Consider the following 17,636-nt stretch of genomic DNA (forward strand, 5'->3'; position numbering starts at 1 on the left):
GAAGAAGTTGTTTGCTGCAGTTTAGCTTATGTCGCTCTGCTCCGGGTTTCAGCTAAACTGGAGCAGCCCAAGGCTCTTCTGGCGGGGCAAGAGCGTGCCGGTGCGGGGCAAGAGCGTGCCGGTGCGGGGCCAGCCGCAGGGCTGCGGCGGGTAACACTCGCCCCTGCTGGGGGCGCCGCCGTTGGAGTCCGCGCCCCCTGGTGCCTGCCGGCCTGGCTGGCGAGGGCGGGGCTCCTGGGCCGGGGGCAGAGAGCGGGGTCCCGCTGGCGGGTCACGTCCCTCGTTGCACCAGGCTCCAACGCCCGCTCGGGCCGGGCCGCAGCGGGGGCAGCGCCACCCACCCCGGCCTGGGCAGGAGGGGCGGGGCCGGGCGCTGGTAGGGGGCGGGGCAGGCCGGGCCGGAGGGGTGAGGCTAGTCAGGCGGCGCCCGGGGGCGGAGCGGGGCGGACCACGCCGGAGGGGGCGGGGCTGGGCAGGCTCGTACCGGGATGCAGGGGGCGGGGTAGCCTCGGACCAGGATGCCGGAGGCGACACCGCCCTGGCAGGTGGTGGGGGGCCTCCGCCCCCTGCGCAGGCGGCTCCGCTGAGCCCACGTAGCGCTGGCGCTGCCCGGCCCTGAGGCGGTGCCGGGGCGCTCCACTTGCCGCGCAGCCATGAGCTTCAATCGCACGGAGAGCGACTGGCAGGGGCTGGTGGGCGAGGTGAGGCGGCCTCGGCGGGGGGCCGGGCCGGGGGAGCGGCCGAGGCTCCAGCGGGGCGGCGTGGCGCGGGGGCCCAGAGGGGGCGGCTGCCGGCGCCTGGCCTCAGCGCTGTGCTCCGCGGGTGCGGGGTCCTGGCCAGCGCTGGGGCAGGCCGGGGAGCCCGCCCGGGAGCGCTACAGGGGGCAGAGCCCGGAGCTCGGAGTAGGCCTGGACGTGGGCCGGCGATGCTGGCTCCCGCCCCCGGTGAGCCGAATGGTTCCGGCTGCCCCCTCTGCTGGGCTGTTCCCGCGCCGAGCCGGTTGCTCGTGAACAGCCTGGAGCGCCGCAGGCGGAGGCAGCGCCGCAGGTGCTGCAGTAACAGCGGGTGGAGCGGAGCCTGGGTGTTCCTGCTCCTAATGGAGGGCTGTGACAGCCCGACAGCCCCTGGACCGCTGATCCTTGGCCCTTGGTCTGCACCTTCCTTCCCAAAGCACTTCAGAGCTAGAAACACAGTCCGGTGCGGACCCAAAACACTGCAGTGACCTTGTGTGAGCTGTCGGGCTTGGAGCCCCTCCTGGAGAATAAGGAATGTGTGCCTTTCAATGATACGTCTTTTAAAAGTTTGTGACGACTTGGTCTGTGATGACTTCTCAAGGTGGGCGCTCTACAGGCACGGGAAGGAAAGCTCCATAATGTTTAAGTCCTTTGGCTGGCTTGTGGATGTTCCTTGCCCCCTCACTCTTCATGTATAATTGTTAGGCATCCTTCAGAAATTTTATACAATGTGAAACTTCATGGTGCATTGCTATCTGGTGTGTATCACATCGGATGCTGTAGAAATTAAATATTGGCACCAGATAGCACAGTTGTAAATGACATTGTCACAAGTTGCTTTGGGCCCAAACTTTAAATTTGTTTTTGCTTGCATGAACCAACTTCCTGATTACCACCAGAAGGCAGTTCTTACTTAGGTACTGATCCTGCAGTTGCCAGTGCAAGAGTCACAGGGGGTTCACCTGTGCACAGATCGAATTGCAGCATTGCGGCCCTAGGCCTTAAATTGTTTTAAGCTTTTAGATAGTGTCAACAGAAAACAAAGGTTGAGAGCGGACTGCACTTGAACATAAGTATGCTGTGGTAGCCAATAGTATGTATACACAGCTTTGTTCATGTTTGAGACAAAATAGACTTCAGCTTTTGTTCTAATCTTATTGCAAATGCAAGGCTTTAGACATCTACTTTAGAAGAATTGGGCACTTAAGCTATGCAAAACAATATGGTAGACAAAGATTTGGGCCTGTAACCTCAATAGGTAGAAGTAACAATTCAATATTAAATTGGAAATATTATTTCTGTTTTACATGCCTTATACAAACCTCTGAACTATCTACACTTAAAAATATATATATAGTAACAGACTGTTAACAATTGGTAACACATGCACAAACCCAAAGTAGCAGGCAACCACGTAAAGAGACATCAACTTGAAATTTATTTAGTTTCCAGCAATTGAGTTAAAATCAGTATCTGGTAGTATACTGCCACTGTACCATGCCCACAACCTTTGCTGTTTTACAAGTACATTTTCCTGTTTACAAAAACGAAAAACTCTTGTCTCTCCTGCTGCTGTTTGAAAGTTCCCAAACTTACAATATGATTCATGTGGGTGAACCCACTGATTTCATTGGGGCTGTGCATGCATAACAATTGGTAACACATTGCAAGATTGTGGCATAGGGCCCTAATCTTGCAAACAATACTCCAGCACAGAGCCATGAAACTGTGACAACTTCCAGTGACATCAGTGGGAATTTGTGTGAGCATGGGGATCTCTGCTAATTCAGCTACTTCCAGGATTGGGGTCTAACTGTCAACACACACAATGCTGTATCAAATACACAATAAGCTGAAAGACTGAAATATGCATTTTCTCTATTCTTCTGGTTTTTACACAATATGAAATGTTAGGACAGAATTTTTCTCATCAGTCTTGAGGGAACATGGGGGATGGGGAAAGAAAAGGGTTTTTTAAATTATGGTGGAGGGAAATGTCCCCGGTCTTCTTAAAAACACTCATGACTTTATTTTGTTCATCAGACTTCCAAAATATTTTAGCCTACAGACTCCAAGTCTGGGCTCTGATCCTGAAATTAAACCCGTGTGGATGAGCCCTTGTGCCCCTGCAGAGCCTCATTGATCATACCAAGCTTAGGCTATGGTTAGGGCCCTACCAAATTCACTGCTGTGAAAAATGCATCATGGACCATGATATCTGGTCTTTTGTATATTTTTAACCTATACTATTCGGATTTCATAGGAGAAGCCAGCGTTTCTCAAACTCAGGGTTTGAGACTCCCAAAAGGGAGTCATGCTGGGGGGAGGCAGGCACAAGGTGATTGTAGAGGAGTCATGGTACTGCCACCCTTACTTCTGCACTGCCTTCAGAGCTGGGCACCTAGAGAGTGGCAGCTGCTGGCAAGGGCCCAGCTCTGCAGGCAGCAGCACAAAGTAAGGGTGGCACTGCCATGCCATGCCATCCTTACTTCTGCATTGCTGCTGGCAGTGGCGCTGCCTTCAGACTTGGAAGATCAAGATTCAGTTTGCATTTCTATCACAGATTTCCTGTGAACTTAGGCAAGTCGCCTTGTGTTCACAAAAGTTGCTCTGGTTTAACTAAAACGAGTTTTAAAAATCAGTTTAGTTAAATCAGTGCAAAACCATGTGCGTACTGTCGTAAATTGATGTAAACTTGGCTTATATTAGGTCAAATTGCAAAGGATGAATATAAACAAATAACCATTATGTAGGGACAAAATTAGAAAAGCCAAGGCACAAAATGAGAATAAAATAGCTAGAGACATAAAGGGTAACAAGGAAACCTACAAATACATTAGAAACAAGAGGAAGACCAAGCACAGGGTAGGGCCACTACTCAGTCGGGGGGAACAATAACAGAAAATGTGAAAACGGCAGAAATGTTAAATTGTTTTTTGTTTGTTTCAGTTTTCACCAAAAAGGTTAGTGGGTTAGTAGCAATAGGAAGGCTAACATAGTGAATGCCACTGAAAATGAGGTAGGATCAGAGGCTAAAATAGGGAAAGAACAAATTAAAAATTACTTAGACAAGTTAGATATCTTCAGGTCACCAGGTTCTGATGAAATACATCCTAGAATACTCAAGGAGCTGACTGACGAGATATCTGAGCCATTAGCAATTATCTTTGAAAAGTAATAGAAGAGATTCCAGAGGACTGGAAAAGGGCAAATATAGTTCCAATAAAAAGGGGAATAAGGACAACCCAGGGAATTATGGACGAGTCAGCTCGGAAAGATAATGGAGCAAATAATTAAGCAATCAGTTTGCGAACACCTAGAAGATAATAAAGTGATAAGTAACAGTCAGCTTTCTTTGACAGGGTAGCAAGTCTGGTGGATGGTGGGGAAGCAATATACAGTGTGTAGTATATCTTGACTTTAGTAAGGCTTTTGATACTGTCTTGCATGACCACTCATAAATAAACTACAGAAATACAATCTAGATGGAACTACTATAAGGAGGGTGCATAACTGGTTCAAAAACTGTTCCCAGAGAGTAGTTATCAGTGGTTCACAGTCAAGCTGCAAGGGCATAATGAGTGGGGTCCCACAAGGATCAGTTCTGGGTCCAGTTCTGTTCAATTTCTTCATGAATTATTTAAATAATGGCATAGAGAATAGACTTATAAAGTTTGCGGATGATACCAAGCTGGGCGGGGTTTCAAGTTCTTTGCAGGATAGGATTAAAATTCAAAATGATCTGGAGAAATGCTCTGAAGTAAATAGGATGAAATTCAATGAGGACAAATGCAAAGTACTCCACTTGGGAAGGAACAATCAGTTGCATACATACAAAATGGAAAATGACTGCCTAGGAAGGAGTACTGCAGAAAGGAGTCTGGGGGTCATTGTGGATCACAAGCTAAATATGAGTGAACTATGTAGCACAAAAAAAGCAAACATCATTCTCGGATGTATTAGCAGGAGTGTTGTAAGCAAAATACGAGAAGTAATTCTTCTGCTCTACTCTGCACTGATTAGACCTAACTGGAGTATTGTGTCCATTTCTAAGTGCCACATTTCAGGAAAGATGTGGACAAATTGGAGAAAGTCCAGAGAAGAGCAGCAAAAATGATTAAAGGTCTAGAAAACATGGCTTATAAGGGAAGATTGAAGAAATTGTGTTTCTTTAGTCTGGAGAAGAGAAGACTGAGAGGGGACATAAGTTTTCAAGTACATAAAATGTTACGAGGAGAAGGGAGAAAAATTATTTTCCTTAACCTCTGAGGATGGGACAAGAAGCAATGGGCTTAGATTGCACCAAGGGTGGTTTAGGTTGGACGTTAGGAAAAACTTCCTTACTGTCAGGTTGGTTATCGTACTGGCTCCCACGTTTCTTGGGCAGTACAGACAGATGGATACTGGGGAAGCAAGAGGGGTGAAAGAGGTGAATACTGTATCTCTGCCCACTGTGGTCAAGAACGGGAAAAAGGTATCCAGTGGGTACCACAAGAAATGTTGAAGGCTGAACACGGGTAATAAGATCTGACGCAAAGACGTAAATCCCTTAAGGGCTTGTCTACATTACAAAATATGGTCTTTGAACATGACTTTGAAAAATGAAATCAAATTACATGATGCTGACCTCTACTTAAGTCAGTGTAGACCAGGACAAATAGTTCAGCGATTCAAGTAACTGTGACTAAATTCTGATCCACGGTGAGCCTGTTGTCTATAGGATCTCTGCCTCATGTACTTTATCAGCTGGGAATTGTATAGGGAAGCAAGCAGGGACTGCAGGAAGAAGAAGGATTGTCTAATGGGTACAGCAATTGACTGAAACCCAGAAGAACTGTTTTTTATCTTTGGCTTTGTCACAGACTTCGGATGTGATGCTGGGAAAGTCATTTAAACCAGAATTGTAACAGGTGGCAACTAATTGTGTTCCTCATTTCCTCAGACCTAACTAGACACCTAAAGCCTAATTTTCAGGTGTGCTGAGCACTCAACATTGCAACTGAAGTCAGTGGGAGAAGCCAGTGCTGACCTGTGAAAAGTCAGCCCCATGGCAACTTGAAGGTTACTCCATTATTAAGACACCCAAAGTCAATGGATATTTTTGGAAATTTTGGCATTAATCTTTCAGTCCCTCAGTTTACCATTTCTGCAATACCTCATAGGGGCGAGGGCGTTGTCAAGATAAAGGCTTTAATATTTGAGGGCGTGAAACATTAGTGATTCGGACTTCTTGTCCAAAAGATTTGAGTGTATAGTTTCAGCTCTCAAGAACGGAAATAGCAATGGAAGAAGATAAGTTTCAACATCTTTGTATAGTACCATTGAGTTCCTACCAAAATTTAGGGGTTGCACTGATTCCAGAATGTTGAGAATACATAGAATGCAGTCCACAGTGATTCATAAGCAGAGGTTAGAGATGTTTTCATTACTCTTGCTCTCAGCCAGTTGGTGATTTGATGTGGAAATAATGGCAAGAAGGGAAATACGAAGCTATAAGCCAATCATTTATACAAGTGTAATATAGACAAATTTCTAAACTATTTTGTGATATGAACTTGTCATGCATTATTGTAAATTCTAAGACCTTGACAGTGTCCCAGCTTCATTGGATTATTAGACCATGTCTGCATAGTAGCTGATGAGATCTAACCAGATTTGTCACTAAAAATAGCTGTGGACAAATAGTAAGTGTTTGGGGTAGAGAGGGTCACCTTGGCACAATTCCACTCTCCTGTAATATCAGTCTCTTACTCGGCTTCACTAAAGAAGTTACCAGGTTGTAAAGCATTTCAGGCAATAAATAGTTTGTCATATATATATTCCTTTTAATTATTATGATCTGCCTGGTAGCAATTATCATTTGCTTTATTGCAGATAACAGTTAATTGGTAGATAAGAGTCACTAGGCAAATAAGGAAAGCTGTACATTTCAGCTTTTTAGATTGAAGGGACGCAAGCAGGTTCATGGGTAACTTCTTGTTTTGTTGTTTTTAAGCTGACATTGAAAAGGAAGCTTTCTTGGATTTTAAAATTTAATATAACCATGCAGAAAAGATTTTTATTTTTTTATTTTTTGGTGTGGTATAAATACTTCACTGTACCTAGAATACATTACAGAATTCATTTTGTTCATATCTCGCTGATTGTGTGGCCTACTGTACGTAACCTTTTTTCTTCCACTTGAGAAAAGGAAACCTCTGGCATTCATGTAAACAGAAGCAGCTATTGGATATTTTTTCTAAAGACCTACGCTTAAAAATCTCTTTGCTTTGCTTTTTCCATTTCTTGCTTTGTTCAAACCAGAATATTCAAGTCTGTGTTGTTTTCTGTTTTAATTGGCACCATACTGGTTCTGCTGGTCTCATTTGTTCAGATATGCAGTTTTCAACAGGGCCCCATTATTTCCTTAAATACCTTCCTCTCTTGTTATTCAGTTGGTCTCATTCACTTTATGGCCATTATTCCTTTTTTAATTGGTAAAAAGCATATGCATTGCATAGTGTCTCGCTTGCCTACTTTGAATTGTCTTGATATAATTTATTATTACGTGAAAAACAAATAGATTAGAATTGGGAACATAGTTCTGGAGAATCATAGTTTTGGAGAATCATCAAGCTTAGGAGAATAGGCTATTACTGTAGTTTTTTTTTTCTTTTGACGTAAGTCCACAGAAGCAAACTCCATATTATTTTTTTAAATCCATTTAGAAGGTAAAAATGCCTACATAGAAATATCAAGCCACCTTCTTATGTATGGCTCTTCATCAGTATATAATTCACTAAGTCAGAGCACAATTGACTCAATGTGCGGAGGACATTGTGATCCCTTTTCATTTGGACCCTGAACACAGTTGTCACCATCTGTTCATGGTTCAGTCACTGTCAGCCTAATTGATAAGGGAAAATTACCTTCTCCCCATAAAAGGTGACATGTTCTTTCATGCTCTGAATGTACTTCTAATGGAGGCCTGACATGGATGGCAGGATCTATTTTTGTTTAGCATTTGATCTATATTTACTGGTTGAAAGCCTGCATTTGTACTGCAGTATAGTTACAGGCTACCATGTAGCTCTTGTAACTAACAAATCTTCATTCGTAATTCCATTTTATGGTCTGAAGGCCTGAATCTTAAGACTGGCTCTACCCAGCCAGTAATAGTGGTGCTTGGAGGTAGTTGCTCATTGTGAACATCTTCTGATATGAGGTGCTCAATTGCTGCTCCCCTCTCATTATACACATTGCCTAATCAGTTCTATGATCCCCATCAGGCTGACTGCATGTGCCAGTCCCCTTGTTCCTGGTCAATAAATGAGTATGGGGACTTGTTTTTACAAGGAATTTTGTGTTTACTTTCACTTTTATATGTATTAATTAACCTGTCCAATTGCCATTTCTGGTAGCGAGTAATTATTTGGGGAAGGAATCTGTGGGGCTTACGTATATGAGAACGTCTGAATAAAGGAAAGGGAGCTCTTCAAAGAAGAATCCTTCATAAAGGAAAAAGTTTGAAATTCAAGTGATTTATCAGCAAAACTGTTGGAGGCAGACTTTTATAGATATCTATAAAGGGCCTGTCAAAGTTAATTCTCAGGTCTCATAGTTAGTATTGTTTTAATCCCTTCTATTTATCTTTTTCCTTTATTAGGAATAGGTTAGAAATGTTTTCATACATATGGTATATTAGGATGGTTTTCTGTTCCAACAGCTTTATTCACCTGAAGTCATAACGCTTGGCTTGTGATTTTACTTCCAAGTAGCAATTCATAATCTTGTACAGAAATCTCTTACTTTTGGTTGGTCTTAAAGTGGGGAGAGAAAGAAACTAGAAATGGATGAACAGAATTGTTCATTGAAGTTTAGAATTGTTTACGCTGTCAGTAGAGTAACTGACAGCATTACATTTTAGATTCTGGGTGGCTTTTTTGGTTTTTACCATGGATTTGCAACTTTCAAGGTGTCAGGACACAAGTACAGAGATATAGTTGCCTTCGTGAGGCATATGCCAAGGCATCATAATCCAGAACATTTATGTCAGTGTTTCAATTTCTTTGCTGCCAGGAATAAATTTAATCCAAGGTGGAAGTGTCCTCTCCAGGAGCTCAAATCCTTCTTGGAATTGCTTTTCATTTCCCTTTTGGTTTTGCAACTAAGCATTTGCCATTTTTGGAAGACATTAGCTGTACTACTGTATCAAACACTCCCCCAACCTTTTCCTTACTCATTTTAAATTGAAGTTAAGTAAGTCAATTCCAGGCAAGTAGTATATATGAGTAATGATTTTTGTCCTGAAGAACTACACTGACTTGAACAGTATGGAAGTGCTGATGCTGTTGCTTTGTATAAGAGCCCATAATGACAAAATATTCTTGTCAGAGTATATAATGAAACTATAAATTGTTTTCATGAATGCTATGATGTTTGGTCTCTTACAGGGCAAATTCAAAATGTATTTAGTACCACATCTCATATATGTGAATAACATCAAGTTGTACAGTATGTACAGTAGAAATATAGCACTTCTTCACAGACACTCTCTCGTGTGCGGTGAGAAAATCTGACTGCACGTTGTAAAAACTGAAGCAAGTTGTATAAACACTTTTTTGAGAATTAAAATTCAGATATGGCAGAAATATATGCATATATCATGCTTAATACATACATAATTTCTCCCACTTTCTCTCTCAAAATCAAGGGCTCAAGGGAAAGTGGCGGCGTGGGGTAGACTAGTAGATAACTTTAATGGCCTGTTCACCAGTGCTAGGAGCTTGGGTAGTAACAAACAAGAGGACTTGGAATTGCTCATTTATGAACATAAATTTGATCTAGCTAGTGTTACAGAAACCTGGTTTGATGAGTCCCATGATAGGAATATTAAAATCAATTGCTAAAATCTATTTAGGAAAGATCGAGTGGGGGATAGGGGAGGGGGAGTGGCACTCTGCCAAAAATGGCATTACCTGTTTCTAAGTCCCTGATAACTCAAAAGAAAATGATCCTGCATGCTTACAGATGCAAACAGATCAAGCATAAGATGGGGTATTACTTGGTGTCTGCTACAGATGTCCAAATCACATTAGGGAACAGAATGACCAGCTCCTTATGCATGTATCTATTGTGTGTAGGGGGGAAAAAAGCTGTGTGATTATGGAGGACTTCAATTTACATGATACATGCTTGAGGTCTCATAGTGCCGGTACTAAAACATGCTTGGAATTTCTAAATATTATGGATGACAATTTCCTAACTCAAAAAGTGTTGCAACCGATGCCGGGGAATTCTATATTAGACCTAGACTTGACAGATAGAGGAACTGATTACAGAACTAAAAATTAATGGTAATTTAGGTAATTATGATTGGGAATTGTTTAGGAACATTTTACTAGATGCTCAAAAAGCCACAATCAAGGTTAAGCTGTGGAATTCTCTGGCTGCTTCTATGGATGGTGTCTAGGGGGAAAATGGCCAGGAAACTCTGTGACTTGAAACTGTTGGAATAATTTGGCCCTAAGAGTTGATTTTAGGATTCTCTTGTACAGCAAATACTTTCCCAGTGATTCTAATATATTAAAGTCTTCAGTTTTAACCTAGAAAGATACAAACGTACACCTCTAAACCCTTACAGATAAATTGCTTTTAAAATATTTTCTTAATGCAAACTTAGTCTTCTCAGTTCAGCACAGTCTTGTGAATTAACGCTTTGTCCAATTACTTTCCCTTTTCTCTCTTGCAGTATCTGGTATGTAAAAGAAAGCTAGAAAGTAAAAAGGAAGCATTGCTGATACTTTCCAAGGAACTGGACACATGTCAACAGGAAAGAGACCAGTACAAGCTTATGGCCAATCAGCTGCGGGAACGTCACCAGTCACTGAAAAAGAAATACCGGGAGCTGATTGTATGTTACCTTATGAACATTGTAGTGATTTGGGCAAGAATGAACCTGAATTTAAAAAGTGTTTTCCTTTTATGAGTGCAGTGTGTGCTGTAAAAATTAATTGTTTGCTATACTACTTCCAGATGGTATGATCCCGATTCCACCATTATTTATTTGTTAAGCGCTGATGTAGTTGGCGCTATAAAAGTGTGCTTGGCAGGGTTCGATTTAAATCGACAGATGTTTGTAAATGTTTCAGCTGCTGCTCTGAATCCGATTAAGGTAACGGTCGCTGTAAGTTCAGCCTCCCCTCTGCACCTTGTGCCTGCAGAGATTGGTGTCGCTGGCCCTGTGGCAGCACAGAGCCCTCTGCAGCCCTGCTGTCAAAGGAGTGGGTGGAGCTGTGACAATGGGCCGGTAACACTGGACCTCTGCAGATGCAAGGTGTGAGGAAGACACTGGTCCTGGCCAGTGGAGCAGAGACCTCTGGCCAGACCTGTAAGGAGAAGGACAAGCCTCTGGCCATGGGAGAAGCCACCTCACTGCTGAATGGCTCTTGCCCAGGGACAGAGCCATTCAGCGTGGGGTGCTCTCCCTCCTCCTCCACACTGAGTGGTGAGTTGACCTCCTGGCAGCCTTGGCCGGGGATCTGTGCTCTGCCAAGCCAGGACTGCAGCCTCCTCCGCACCTTGCACCTGCTGTCTTGAGCCCCTCGACAGCATAGAGCGCATCCTGCAGCTCTGCAGTCAGTACATTAACCCCCCTGCAGCCTTGCTGTCAGTGCTGCCCTAACCTGCGCCCCTTAATTTTCTTCAATTAACTATTTTTATTTTTACAGTTGCAGGAAATTAATTAATGGAAAAAAATAAAAATTAAATTCTGCCAAGACTGTGTATAAGGCACAAACAAAGACCGTTCCAATCCCAAGGAGGTTAATCTAAAAGTCAGGCAACCATTTAAAAACTGACTGCAGTGTTATGCCATGGTAACGTCATGCACTGTTATGGAGAACAATGCAACACAAATGTATGATATGCTGTTTTTAGCAATGTAAATAAATCTTAACTCTCCAGTTCCAAGAATCTTCTGAAGTTAACATGAAGTGTCTTTAATCAAACTGCAACTTTTTGAAAACTATTGGTTCAGATACATTCTGGTGTTTTAAAGTCTTAGAGCTGCAAAGCTTATATGGTTACCAATTTTAGAAATAAGCTGCCAATAAAATGTATCTCTTTGTTTTTAGGATGGGGATCCCTGTCTTCCTCCTGAAAAAAGGAAACAGGTAGGCTTTTTCTGTTTTTAGTTGGCATCATACATAAACTATTTTGTGAGAATTCAAACTCTTAAAACTATATTGATGTCAATAAAAAAAATCTGATATTCAAGTGGACATTCCAGTTCACATTGGAAGACCATGAAGTCTTCAGTGACTCGTGCTTTCTTTTAAACATGCTAACTCCTGAAATATCTGAGCTATCATTAATAGAGCAAATGGTTATGCCTATCATTTTACCTAAACTGAAATCAACAAGGGTAATGAGAGTTGAGATTGACCTCTTCATTTGTATTTCTTGTATTGTATCCTAAAACAAGTGAACAATTAGGGGCATCATGGTGTCAAAGGGGGCTTAGAAATCTGTTGCATGTATACCAGTTACTTACACCGTGTTTAGGTGCTCTTTCCAGTTGCATGGTCTCCTGGTTTTGGGGGGGTTTCAGTGTGGAGCTATATTAATTACTTATACTTATTTTAGGCCAGAGGTTCAGCGACCGTGCTCAACAGAGTACTTGTTGCTCTGCAAAGAGCTGGCAGTTGCACGAGGATGGATCTTGGTTTCTACTGAGAAATATAAGAAATGAGAGGGTGTGATGAAATGAAGAACAGAAATAACCATTGTAACTTCTCAAAACGGGCAAAACATCTGTTGCACTAATGCCAGGCAAAAATATATGAATATTTTCCTGTTTTTGAATGGAGGGGCTAGCTTTTTTTTTTTTTTTTTTTGCCACTGGGGTAGTATTTGAGCACAGATAGGAGGGAAGGTGGTGGTCTGGGTGAGCCCAAAGGAAAGGTGTCCATGAAACAGTCTCTCTAAGATGTAGCCCACATTATTGAGAATTTGAGTCTCCTCATTTTAGTCAGTCGTCAGTCTCTCCTGGTGCCTAACATTCATATTAACAGCTTTTTCTTCTCAGTATCTAATTTAGCATTTAAAAACCTAAATTCATATTCCCTTTAAACTCCAGAGAGGTGAAATCCCAATCCATATCCCCAAATGTTCAAAAATTACCTCAGGCCTCAAAAAATCATGAGTTTTAAAAATAACAAATTATGGGTTCCTTTTTGTTTTGAGTCTCTGGGCTTCACTCAGGTCACATTTTCTATTTTTTTTCTGAAATCTAGAGAGCTTAAAACTTCCTTTTAAAAATTTAAATTTTAAAATGTTAACTCAGAAGTTCATAGAACCACTTGACTCCAGGAGCTGCCATTTTAGGAAAAAACACCAAATATGGTGAGACTTGTGATGAACTCATAAGTTTCGGCAACACTGCCTAATACTTTCCTTCAAAATATTCTACAGAAAAGTCAGAAGAATGCTGAAAATAGTGTAGGTAGAAAGGTTAGAAAACAGCGCTTAGAAGGAAGTACACTTGAAGGGCTGAAGATTTACATGTACTGTAAATACTGCCTGTGTGCACTGGAGTGAAATTAAAACCACATGTCAACTTTTATTCCGAGTTTACTGGCTCTATTGTGCTCGTGACACCTGTGGAGCTGCCATTCCACATATGCATGTCAGCGGTGTGGAAGGGCCATCCGTCCATGTTTACCTACTCCTTTAACTTCAGAGTAGAGGGCAGAGAGGGGAACTGGCTCCTCTGTCTCAAATCTGGTTGGCCAGAGGACTGGGTCAGAATCCCACTCCTGCCTTCCCATTATCAGGCTGCTTCCCACTGGAGGAGGAAAGTGCTACTCCGCAAATGGAGCTTAGCTCTCTCTCACTGGGGATGGGATTGGTTGGCTATAGGCTACTTGGGTGGCAGAGGGGCGTTGCTGGGATAAGGCTGGCTTTGGGCAGCAAACAGCTGCTGCTGTTGGGAATAGGTCTAAACACAGCCTGCACCCAGGGCTCGGATATTGGCCCACAGAGCAGGCTAAGGCACTCCCATAGCCAGGCTGGAGGAGTAGATGAAACCCAGCTGAGGAAGCCCTGACAAGCATGGAGACCACTGGGCTGGACATTACAATATAGCAGCATCCAAGATTCACAACTTGGAGCTCACACCACACCCAAACGTGAGTGATAAGTGCAGGGGACAGGAGATGCCCTCTTTTGGGACTAAGGGACACTGACTATTGAACCACTTGGAGGAGAGGAAGGTGATCAGGAAACAGCCAACATGGATTCACCAAGGGCAAGTCATGCCTGACCAACCTGATTCCCTTCTAAGTTGAGACAAGTAGGGGGAGAGATAGCTCAGTGGTTTGAGCATTGGCCTGCTAACCCCAGGGCTGTGAATTCAATCCTTGAGGGGGCCATTTAGGGATCTGGGGCAAAAATAAAGGACGGTACTTGGTCCTGCTGTAAAGGCAGGGGACTGGACTCAATGGCCTTTCAAGGTCCCTTCCAGTTCTGAGAGATAGGTATATCTTCATATTAAAGACTAAACTGGCTTTGTGGATATGGGGAAAGCGGTGGGTGTGATATACCTTGACTTTAGCAAAGTTTTTGATACAGTCTCCCACAGTATTTTTGCCAGCAAGTTAAAGTAGTATGGATTGGATGAGTGGACTATAAAGTGGATAGAAAGCCGGCTAGATCATTGGGCTCAACAGGTAGTGATCAATGGCTCAATGTCTAGTTGGCAGCCGGTATCAAGCGGATTTCCTCAGTGGTCGGTCCTGGGGCTGGTTTTGTTCAACATGTTCATTAATGATCTGGATGATGGGATGGATTGCACCCTCAATAATTTTGTGGATGACACTAAGCTGGGGGGAGAGATAGGGGCCAGAGTGACCTAGACAGATTGGAGGATTGGACCAAAAAATCTGATGAGGTTCAACAAGGACAAGTGCAGAGACCTTAGGATGGAAGAGTCCCATGCACTGCTACAGGCAGGGGACCGACTGGCTAAGTGGCAGTTCTGCAGAAAAGGACCTGGGGATTACAGTGGACGAGAAGCTGGGTATGGGTCAACAGTGTGCCCTTGTTGCCAAGAAGGCTAACAGCATACTGGGCCGCTTTAGTGGGAGCATTGCCAGCAGATCGAGGGAAGTGATTATTCCCCTCTATTTGCCACTGGTGAGGCCACATCTGTCCCCACTACAGAAAGGATGTGGACGAATTGGAGAGAGTTCAGCGGAGGGCAATGAAATAGGTTAGGGGGTGGGGCACATAACTTAAAAGGAGAGGCTGAGGAAACTGGGCTTATTTTGTGTGCAGAAGAGAATAGTAAGGGGGCATTTGATAGCAGCCTTCAACTACCTGAAGTAGGGTTCCAAAGAGGGATGGAACTGTTCTCAGTGGTGACAGATGGCAGAACAAGGAGTAATGGTCTCAAGTTGCAGTGGGGGAGGTCTAAGTTGGATATCAGAAAAAACTATTTTACTAGGAGGGTGGTGAAGCACTGGAATGGGTTCCCTAGGGAGGTGGTAGAATCTCCATTCTTAGAGATTTTTAAGGCCTGTCTTGACAAAGCCCTGGCTGGGATGATTTAGTTCGGGTTGGACCTGCTTTGAGCGGGGGGTTGGACTAGATGACCTCCTGAGGTCTCTTCCAACCTTAATCTGTGATTTAATGATTCTAAACTGCTTGCATGTCCCCTTCACCTGTCAGAATCCAGTTTAAAGGCTAACTCCATTCAGTTACCCTTGGTGGCTGTTTTTGTCTGTCAAAAATTAGTCAAAAAGCTGAGCAGTGTGACTACAGCCCCTTGTCATCAGATTTGTGCAGGGAGTACTGTTAACCTTTCGCTAAAGTGCTAAGAGCCATGAGTGAAAATCCTGAAAGATAACATCTTCAGAAAAGTTTGAGTAGCAGCCGTGTTAGTCTGTATTCGCAAAAAGAAAAGGAGTACTTGTGGCACCTTAGAGACTAACAAATTTATTTGAGCGTAAGCTTTCGTGAGCTACAGCTCACTTCATCGGTTGCATCCGATGAAGTGAGCTGTAGCTCACAAAAGCTTATGCTCAAATAAATTTGTTAGTCTCTAAGGTGCCACAAGTACTCTTATCTTCAGAAAAGCAGCATTTGGAGGTAAGCAATCATCACTTATCTACCACATGGATGTTGTAAAGATTGATTAATGTGATTTCCCTTTTGTTAAGGGGGGTCTGAAGATGAAAAGCACTACTCATGTGCCAAGTACTAGTAATAAAATGTGACCTGTCAGCTTTGTTGTGGTTTGTGGGTGAGTGACTCCCTGACTGCGAAGAGGCAGATGGAAAACTGCAAGATTTTGTCCTTGTAATGCTTCAGAGAACAGTATTCTTGTATATTTCAAACTGCATCTGCTCAGAAGAATCCTACCTGCAGAGTGGAGGTACCCTGGTTTCTACATATCTTTAGTCTTATAGAAACAGGGCATTCTGTGTGTTGTGAACATGTAGGTCGAAAACTAGGATTTTTAGCAATGTTGTAAGCCTTGTTCTATAGGGTGACAGTGTTTTTGTTTTCCTCATAATGTAGTTTAAAAAGAAAAGGTGCCCTTAAAAGTTGAATCTAACAGTCATTATGGTACCCATTTTCATAATGTTGGGATCTTTTCAGGCCCAACCCCTCATGCTCCCTGTGCTCCTCTCCTTTCTCAGTTTCTTACTTTTCTGGAATAGAGAATCCTTGCCAATGGATAAACTTTAATATCCTTGAAAAACACCCCAGTGTTCATTAATCATAACACTCTCAAAAGGCTACAAAGATTTTGTTTTTCTGTTTTACCTTCTGCTTGAGGCAAAGGTATTCATCTCAGATTCTGAAAGCAACTGAAATGACTCCCATAAAACATCACATGAGAAGATTTTCTTGTTGGGCAATATGGAGGCCTTTATTTAAGCAGAAAATATTCCTGTTTGGCTAGATCTGACAAATATTTGACGCACTAGCAGCATGTGTTCGGGATGTGAGGACAAAAACGCCCTTAATGAACACTCTCACTGAGCAGTGCTTCTAGAAACTTGGTTATAAAAGCTACTTGCAATCTTAAGGTCCTCTGTTATTGGTGAAGGAGTGGGAGTGAGCACTGGGAACAAGTGACATCTTAAAGGAGGCTACAGTTGTTACCTACTTGTGCTCTTGTTCTGCAGCCCTTCCCAACTGGGACAGATCTGGGTAACTGTTAATAGGTGTTCTGCTACAGAGGACCAGAGCTGACATGCAAAGGATTTCTTGGTTGACACACAAAAACCCACAATGGTTCTATATCTGTAGTTTCTAAATTGATAAACCTAAATACAGCTCCTTGATGGTGTATTTATTTCTATAAAGAGCTTTGCATGGGGGAAAAAATCCATGCTTCATATTTTTTTAATCAGCCCTGTATTTACAAAAACACATATCCCACATTTCTGAATTCCAGTCTTGAAAGTTATTAGGGGTAAGTAAAAGTGAGTAAGTCTTAACAAAACATTATCAGGCCCTGGGTGATGTATTTCTGTGCTAGCATCCCTGTGACTGATCTCAGAGAGCCTGGATCCTCCTCCAGGGGTTCTGTATTTATTTATTTTATTAGGTCATCACTGCGGAGGTCTTTTTTCTGTCCAAGGGAATGTGTGACTTGTAGACGGTGCATTTTGTTTGCTACATCCAGGTCACCATAGCTTCAAAACGATTTTGGGGGAAGACCGATGGTAGGAGGTTTAAGTTTAGTTTCTAATAAGATTGTAGTGCTAACAGAGGTCATCAAATTTTGTAGCTTGCAGTGAACAGGGGCCCTTGCTAAGCAAAAGCAAATTTCTGTGTTAACGCACCCATCAACATCATATGAAAGCCTGGGAGGACAAATTGCAGTTAAACTTGCTATCAGTCACAGCC

At 43.0% G+C, this 17,636-nt stretch overlaps 1 protein-coding gene across 5 annotated transcripts in view; it reads left to right on the forward strand.

The window, feature by feature from the left end:
• The first annotated feature begins 443 nt into the window (after window positions 1–443).
• CCDC149 (coiled-coil domain containing 149) overlaps window positions 444–17,636 on the forward strand; it is a 63,942-nt gene continuing 46,749 nt past the window's right edge. Inside the window, exons 1-3 of one of the 5 annotated variants that reach the window (XM_037897979.2) lie at window positions 444–701; window positions 10,465–10,626; window positions 11,849–11,887. In XM_037897979.2, coding sequence (XP_037753907.1) covers window positions 654–701; window positions 10,465–10,626; window positions 11,849–11,887 — 249 coding nt within the window. In that variant the 5' untranslated portion in view covers window positions 444–653. Of the gene's footprint in view, window positions 702–1,116; window positions 1,271–10,464; window positions 10,627–11,848; window positions 11,888–17,636 lie in introns of those variants that run through there. The other 4 variants (XM_043544572.1, XM_043544571.1, XM_037897981.2 and 1 more) reach the window with 4 other exon arrangements.

This window comes from Chelonia mydas, chromosome 4 (genome assembly GCF_015237465.2).
Source record: "Chelonia mydas isolate rCheMyd1 chromosome 4, rCheMyd1.pri.v2, whole genome shotgun sequence".
Taxonomy (NCBI): Eukaryota; Metazoa; Chordata; order Testudines; family Cheloniidae; genus Chelonia; species Chelonia mydas.